The sequence below is a fragment of the Teleopsis dalmanni genome, chromosome 2, assembly GCF_002237135.1.
Source record: "Teleopsis dalmanni isolate 2A chromosome 2, ASM223713v2, whole genome shotgun sequence".
Classification (NCBI taxonomy): domain Eukaryota; kingdom Metazoa; phylum Arthropoda; class Insecta; order Diptera; family Diopsidae; genus Teleopsis; species Teleopsis dalmanni.
Genome location: NC_051847.1, coordinates 97414428 through 97423535, shown reverse-complemented (window position 1 = coordinate 97423535; position 9108 = coordinate 97414428). Strand labels below are relative to the sequence as shown.

Genomic DNA, 9108 nt, shown 5'->3' with positions numbered 1-9108 from the left:
CACAATTTTTTCTTTAATTGCTGATGTAGAAACATGAACATAATCTCAATATATGGTATATAAACTATTTTATATATAAACGAACATATTTATAATTAAATTATTTTACCAAATACCTTAGTTTTTTATTTTTATTTTATTGCTATTTTTTTTTTTTAGAATAAAAAACATATTTATTGCAACTTTAATTTTTTATAGTTTATTGAAAGTATTTTCAAAAATTTTCTTAAATTATTTATTTATATTTTCTTTAAACATTTATGAAAAATTACGATAGTTTACACTGATAAAAATTCAATTACGATTATTTTACTACACTAACTTAAGTTTATATTAATTATCGAATCGCTAAACTATGAACCAAAGTCTACAAGTAGTTTTAAAAATATGTCTAATTATTAATAATTAATAATAAAAACAAAATAAAACATTTAATGCACTTCTAAACTAAATGAATTATTTTCTTTTTTTAATTGCATAATATATGTACTTAACAGATTAAATCAGTACTTTTCAGAAATTATCTTAAATAAATTTACCTTACTTATCTGTAAAACAAAACATAAATTACAACAAATTCTCCTGACTAAATTGCATATATAAACATCGAGAGCTGAGCTTAAATCTACTGTAATTATTTAATTAAGTTGTGAAACACTAACGACGAGTGAGAACCGCTTAAAGCGATTCTCAATTAGTTTAATTTAATTCAAAAATGCTTATTCGCAACACCCTACACCCCTTACAAAGCACACAGTTGCATTCATAATATTGACAAAAGAATTTTAAATTCATTTTCCATTTCTCTTTAGGTTTAAAAAGTTCAGCCTCAGAGCAAAGTGGCAGTCTTCGACACCAACGATAGTGTGTACCGGTTGTACTGAGCTTCTGTTAACCCCGTTTTTCTCGATACCTATGCTAATTTATTGATTATAATATAAATTTTTTACATATCCTATGTGTGTCAGTGATCCATAAAAATTAAGCAACCTGATGGCACTAAGTAGAAATATTGCAAATCTTGGTTTTATCCTACAATACAAACAAAACAGAATCCCACGGGACATCAATATTATTTATGTTTTCTCATTGCCACATCAATCCAATAATTAAGTTACTGCCAACAACGTATCTAGGTCTAGGCCGAAAAACTTAAATTCTAACAAAAGTGCAAAAGTGCAATAAGATCCTTGGGTAGGGTATCCGTATGTCGGCATAACCGCAAACTATACACTTAATAATATTAGTTGAAATATGGTTTATATATATTTTAAAATGGTTTTCATCTATGAAATTATGTGGATTTTTTAACTTAATTTACAAATTTCTGCTCCAGACTATCACATTGGAATCCGACGCACTAATAAGTATTCTGAGAATTGTTGACCCTCTACACCGCCACCAGTGCTAGCCTCAATGGTAAAGCCAGCATTCAGTAGACGTGTCAAAACTTGCACGGAATTTAATTTGCAATAACCATTAAGGGGAAAACGTATAATTTGTCGCCAATCACCCTGATTCCAGGACACCCCACTCCGACTGGTCTGTGTTGCTTGATTGGCTTCTGGGAAAACTTCGTCCAGCAATGAGCGCTCCGCTGACAGCATAATGCGTTCACCTAAATCAGGTGATACATGCAAGGCGACGACTTCGTAGTTATATTCGGGTGTCGAAGTTGTGCGAGGACTGCTTTTAATGCGAGCAGGTGGTGTCGGTGGTGCCACAAGGTAGTTGCCATTGCGTACTCGATCCTTCCGCATACTCTCAAGCTGCTTTATCATAGCTAATAGTAAAATTATCTGTGAAATCAAAAAATATTGAAATGAAAACACAACTCAGAACTTACGTTCCACTTCAAAATAACGTGCTTCCTCTAATAAGAGCTCTAAGTCAGGAAAATCATCTGCTATCAAGAGTCTCGAATTCCTCATAAAATTAAGCACATGTCGAAACATGCCACCATCGCGATCAATAAAGTAATGCTGCTTTAATGAATCCAGCACTATGGGTATGGAACCATTGAAGAGCTTGGCCAACTTTGAATCTGGATATTTGGTCAGAGTTTCGAGTGAACTGGTATAGATGGTGCCACCAACATCTATATGCACAGGAGCTGTGTAACGAGATGCTGCTGCTACGCATGGTATGCCAGTGATTGGCTTATGATTACTATGCAAATAGGAACTGGCACCTGCTGTAGATGCACTGCCTGGCCCAACCGCTACAGTGTTTGGTAATCCGATAGGCGGTACAGATGTACTTGTTGCTGGTGGGGTGGGCGTCGGCGAGGATGAGTTTGAGATCGTTGGGGAAACAGTTGGTGACGCACTAATTCAAAACAAAACCATAAGAATAAATTGATAGTTCATGTATTATGGTGTGTCTTACCTTATCTTAATATCGCTTCTAGCATAAATACGGCCAGTCGATGATAAATCTCGCGGCTCCAAAGATTTTGCCTCTCTCTCGCGTTCTCGATCCATATCGCATTTTTTTCTAAAATGAAAGAATAAATTGTCATATTAAAACGAAATAATTATAAAGTCTATATTTCTTTAACTATATATGACTGTAAATTGCAGTCATACATCTATGTTTGATTTGATAACCCCGCAAATATGTTTCCCGACGACACTTAATAATTCTTTTGTAAAATTCGCGAATTTGAAGAAAATCGGCAAACTTAAGAAACGATTTGCTTCACAGTTTTTTTACATGAGCAATGGGGCTTCTTTCTTACTTTTTTCCATGAAATTTTGCTGTGGGCATTTCTACTCTACTGCATGACGGCAGCGTTTATGGCAGCACTAAAACTGGCGATGGCACAAAAGTGCTGCAACACGGGCCAACGCATTTTTATTACATAACCAAGGGGCGCTTGTTAGCTAACTGCGTCTATATACGGACATATACATGTGCGCCGGTTTGTGTGAGCGTTAATAAATATGCTTGCGAGTGCTGTGCAACAGGGCCTGAGGTTAAGAAAAAGCCCTTTGAGCTTACAGTGGAACAAAAATAGTACCACAGAAGAATATATTTTTATGTCATTTGGTGCTGAGCAGTAAAAATTTAATACCACATACAACAACTTACTGCAAGAGAATAAAACATGACATATATGTTAGAGAATCTAAACTTAATATAATTTCTTAACACTACTCATTATATCATTACATTACCTAGCCAACATTTTTTTGTTCTACCTTTTACATCATTTCTACTTAACAGATTTTCAAATGAATTTTATTATATATTCCGACAATGTCCACTTTATATATATAGGTCGATTTAAAGCTATATACTCCACATCTACAGATAAAGCTGTAATATTAACAATGGACCCATTTTGGTTATTGTTATTTCTCTTTGTTATTACTCAACGGCAGTTACACTGAGTTTGTTCTGTGTTGACTCAGCAAAAATAAAATATATGCACCCGGAGCTAATGTGGTTTATGGTGACATATTCTTAGTTTATTCTCGGCTTGTTAGTTCTAAAAACTGTGTGGTGTCGTTTTTAGTTAACACTAATTTCACTAATGTCACACAAGTATGTGCTCCATTATCTCCCCTACTGGAAACAGATTAAGCCGTCATCGCAGACATCTGCAAGACATAGTGACTACATAACGACCGATCGATTCAAATCAACGGCGATCATTGCAAATATTTTCGAACAACTTAATAAAATGCCATCAAAGGCATTTTGTATATACGAGTATGTCTTAAAGGGTGAATGCATCCAATGTCTTGCATAAATCCGCTTTCAAATTAAAATGTGCGCTGTTGGCGAATTTGCTATTTATTACTTGATTTCTAATTTCTTGGCCCAAATATTTTTAATATATTATCATATAATATTGTTAAAAAAATATTAATGTTAAAATTTTTATATTAAAAATAAAGCTAATTTTTTTAAATCAAATGTAAGTTAACTCTATTGATCATTATATTGATATATAAAATGAAATAAAACACATTTTCTATGGGTATTGAAGACTGGATGCGTCCAATATCTTACATACCCTTGTTATTGTCTGGAAGGTTATCTTGTATACCATTTTAGTAACAAATACATATATAATATGGATATGTATAATGCTGTGTTTAGTATACATATACATCACAACAAATAATATTTACAAAGGAACTATTGAAAGAACAAAATAAAAGAATATAGGGAGAGAGTGGAGGAAATACCAGGACAACGTGATGTGTGATTTGAGAGAAATCGTATTCGAACAAAAATTTCTTAAGCGATAAACGAAACAAATTAAAAGGACAAAAGAGTTATTTATAAACATTTTATTAACCAAACGGTTTAAAATCAATTTTTGTATAGTTTTTTTTTCCATTAATTAAATGCAAATGAATTTAACACAAAAAGTGATGTTTTAGGTATAATGACACGTATAATTTGTCAAGTAAGGGGAGTATTTAATTTATAATATACATAGGATTGCAATTTATTTGCACTAAATATATAACAAAGAGGTTTTTTCGAACAGTAGTGAACTACAACAAAAGTTCATTTTATATTATTTTAATTAATTGAATTTTTGGCTGACCATACAGTTTCGAGTATTGCCAAATACCCATCATCAGTGGTCTTGGAAATAATTCTTGCATTTATATATTCAAGTCTTGTATATGCTTAAGCTGGGAATATTTGGGTGAATTTTATTTTTCTGAATAAATTTTCCCACTAATCAATGTGTGACAGAGCTTGACTATTCAGACATTTTTATTTAGAATTGTGAATTCTTAAATTAATTATATAAATAACACCAGATACCATATGAAGTTGTTGTTCATCATTTTGTTTCGTTGATTTTTATCATTGCACTTTCCGGTTAGACAAAAGTCTCTTGACCATGCCCATGATCGTTTATGTAGTTAATGTAAAAATCTCATATACTTATTGCCACTAGATGTCATCACTATGTTAGTTCTTGTTTGTCCAAACAACATTTACAACTTTAAACGTCGATATTTTAGTATCTCGAAAATACGGAGCTCGGGTTGTTTCTCGAATAACAAGAAAAAAACAAAGAGTTTAAAATAGATGACTTAGAATATTAAAAGATGTACAATAGCTGCTTCCTGGTATTGGCCTAATAAAGCAGTAATAGAATTATTTTTTATTCAAAATAATAAATGATTACTTAGTTAGGTTGATTGATTGCAGTGGCAGGTCCCCAGACAACTTACCGCTGACTTGAATTAACGATTTTTACCGTTTTGCTACCTCATTCTCCGAAAACCAATCTTTAAATATAATATAAAATATAAAAGACTAAAAAGACAAAAAAATAACTCGTATTAACCGGGAAGTCACACATGATCTACGTGTCTTTAATTTGTTATAAGCAATCTGAAGCAAGAAAAGATAAGAAACTCTCTTTACAATCTTCAGGGGAACATAAACCCGTACCCATAGGGATACATCTAGGCACAATACATCTTTTACGTCGCAGTGTATTATCACTTTGCATTATAATAATAAGGGATACATCTAGGGAAGCAACTCTACGGGCCAAACCGTCTGCTTTCAATATTCCCTTCTCTTCAATATTCATAAGGAACCTACATTTACCTTATCAGTTACTAAACATATCTTTATACTCTTTAACTAGATTTGACTTTATTATGAGGGATTAAAGGGCTTTAAATGGCGCTTGACTGTCAATAAAAATGGCAACATTTCGTATGTCATTAATGTGAATTATAATTAGCCGATATGGATTCTTAATTAAAAGTAAAATTATGAGAATATTTGTCGTTACTGGAATAGAATTTCAATTATCAACATTTGAAATAATTAACTGAGAATATCGAATAATTAATTTCTCAATGCAAAATATTCATGATGACGTTCGTCCACGTAATTTGTTGATGATCCCAGCATTTAAAAGGGTCAGTTCTTTTCGTAGCTTCTGATGAATGTTGTTTTTCGATTTGTGTTTCGTTTGAAGTGTTTTTTAATAAACTTTGAGTCGAAGTTTATTAAGCACAATTCTTAAGGTAAATATTAAAATTTCATACTGCATTCCTTTTACTTTCGAATCGAAATCAAATGTTTTCGTCTGCACATTAAATGTGCAACTGCCGGAACGCAATGCACAATTGGCCAACAACATTGCTAAGAGGATTTTAATTGCAATTTAGCATACTAAAGTCTTTGACATAAACAAGAATCTAATAGGGCCAAACGTAAAAATTGATACTCTGAAATTCTGTGGCAACCAAAGACAAGGCCAACCAAAAAATTTGGATTCGGAAATAAACTGGAAACTTTCAAGTTGAACAAACTGTAGCAAACGCCTAGGGTTTGACTTTGTGTTTGCTAGCAAAGACACATTAAAAATACAAAAACTTGCCCCTGCAATTTCGCAGTGTTACTTATGCGATGAGTTCGTAGAGATAAAATGTGCCCAATAACGTACCTCTCTCTGCCTCTCCCGCTTTCCCGCTTTCCTACTCGTACATGAAAGTTCTTCATATTGAAGCCGGCGTTTAAAACAAAGCAACAAACCTAAGCCAAGAAGCAAATCAAACAATATTGTGCACTAAATATATTTAAGCACAGACAAAAACCCTGCTTCCTCTGCTATCTGCTCTCTGCCCTTCTGTGCATTCGGCCGTAGGGCATAAGGTTGCAGCAGAAAACAAACAAAATAAAAAAATTCTTAAACAAATGTACTAAGCTGTCTCAGGCTATGGCGACCTTCCGCCCACTCAGGCCAGACACGCTGTCGTGGTAAGGAAAAGGCAAAATTCCTATGGGCGTTTAGTTGGCATTAATGCACAAACACACATGTACAGACACACATACACACATACACATAAACACACAAACCTAAACATGAAAACATGCTAAATCCAAACGAAAGCCAAACCGAAGCTGATATAAAGCCATGAAGTAGTGAAGTTGCTTCAGTTGCTTCAGTTAAGTTTCTCCACTTTCATTTATGTTGCCTTAGAACCCCACAGAATGATATTGTACGATTCCCCTTTGCCGCCTGTGCAATGATTCGCACACACACATATGGATCTAAGCATGGAAGAGGACTTCGTTGCCAAAGTAAAAACTTTATGGTTGTAAAGTTACTTATCGCATGCATGCCTTTGCGTTAGTTCAGTTGCTTGTTTGTCCGTATATAGGTCTGTCGGTATGTCGGTATGGCGGAATGTTGGTGTGTCGGTATGTACATCTGTCGGTGTGTTGTTGTAAGTGCTTGGTTTGAGTTTATTTGTATTTAAAGATATCTTCTCTGAATATGTATAAGTATGTTGTTGTTGCTATTTTTTACTTGATATCTTTTTTTCTATTTTCCCAAGGAAAAAGTTTTCGAGGCAAAAACCTTATCTCAATTTTAAAGCGCCCTTAGAGATTTTTGCTGTGTCTCAACTGAACCCAAACCGAATCGCAGCAAACGTTAAAGCATCGAACATTTTGAAAAAAAAAAAATATATGTGAACGCACAAGTAATCATACGGTGCGGAGAAATACAAGCGGATTTGTTTAATATAGAGCACCTATGGGTATCTGCCTCAGTGTGTGGCTTGTGTGGCACTAGCATGAAGAATTGCTCTAGCACTGGTACTGGCACTGGCACTGGCACTGGTGTTGGCGTTGGCGTTAGCTTTGGCTTTGGCCTCCCACAACAAGCAGCGATACCGCATCGTGCGGTGCATCGAAGCATGGCATATGGAGAAAGCGAATAGACAAAAGCTGCACTTACAATAAAACAAAAACTGAAATATACTCCTTGAAGGCTCACAGTGGAGCATTTCTGTGAAATTTATATAAAATTATGTGTACATAATTCCATATAAACATTATATAACATTATATTTATTTTTATTCTAGACCTTAAGAAGTAATGCAAAAATGTCTATTAGGGAAGAATAGACGAATTTTTGAAAAATCCATTACCAACTGACAACGCCACAAAAATCGTGATCATCCCTTTCAAATAGTTCCATGTGGATAGTTGAAGTTTTAATGGTAGACTAATTGATCGAAAAGAACAAAGTCCACTGAATTGGTATTGGTGGCTTACTAATTGTCTACTTAATTTACTTTAATACTAATTTCATGTCTATCTATCTATATTAAATTTTAATTGTTTTTAAGTTAGTTATGACGGAAGATACTATGTATATTCTTAATAAAAACTATTTTTTAATAAAAGTAGTGTTTCTATTGATTCAGTTGCCTATCTACCACTGATTCTAATAACTAAATTCGACCGGGTACAAGCTAAACCCTTGCTGTGCGCAGTCTTTAAAAGTTATTTACAAATGATTAAATATAAAAAAATATTTCCAAAAAGATCGCCGCTGAAGGATATATAGCAATCCTGGAAACACCTATATAGTTAACCAAAAATTCAGTTAATCAATTAATTATAAAATTTGTTGTTATTATTCACTACTGTTCAAGAAAACCATAATTTTGGATCTTAAATAATTACTATTTTCCCTTAAAAATATGTTTTAAAATTTTAAGTTATTCTCTTTATGATTAATACTTCCCTTTTAGATTATATACTCGTATTTTAGATGCATCACGTATTTAGGTTTATTGAGAATTTTTAAGCATTCACATTAAAAATACATATATGTACATGTTGCTATATATAGGTCCAAGTTCCCAGACATGCTAATATAGCAAAAAATATGCACAAAGATGAAGTAGCTAATCTTGACGCCTCTATTTTGGAACCTCCCGTTTTAATCCCTCATCCTCCCAGCCACATAAGATTTTAGGCGACAGGCAAATAGAAATTGTGTTCTTATTTCCTCGGCAGACATGTCAAAAGCTACATAGCCTATGTTTCAAATATAGAACCATCAACTTGGTGCATAGAAATAAATCGGTTTATCTAGAATAATATCTCTTCTTACAGGACATTAGGCAATAGGGTGGCATAGAGCCAGTCAAAATAGTGTTGTCAAAATTCGTGTAATTTGTCTCTATAGGCATTTGTTGAGAAGTCACCGAAGCACCAGATGTGTCTATGTCCTGGATGTTCCAGAACCTGGCTTAAGACCCATTAGTTAACATACTCGGTTATATTTTTTAAATTAGCATTAGCCAGAG

General features: G+C 33.5%; 1 protein-coding gene across 2 annotated transcripts in view; it reads right to left on the bottom strand.

The window, feature by feature from the left end:
• Positions 1-456: 456 nt before the first annotated feature.
• LOC119686265 (BTB/POZ domain-containing protein kctd15-like) overlaps positions 457-9108 on the bottom strand; it is a 54177-nt gene continuing 45525 nt past the window's right edge. For both annotated transcript variants that reach the window (XM_038100804.1, XM_038100805.1), the window contains 3 exons: positions 2389-2496; positions 1847-2328; positions 457-1783 (listed from right to left, as the gene is read on the bottom strand). In XM_038100804.1, coding sequence (XP_037956732.1) covers positions 1341-1783; positions 1847-2328; positions 2389-2496 — 1033 coding nt within the window. In that variant the 3' untranslated portion in view covers positions 457-1340. The remainder of the gene's footprint in view (positions 1784-1846; positions 2329-2388; positions 2497-9108) is intronic.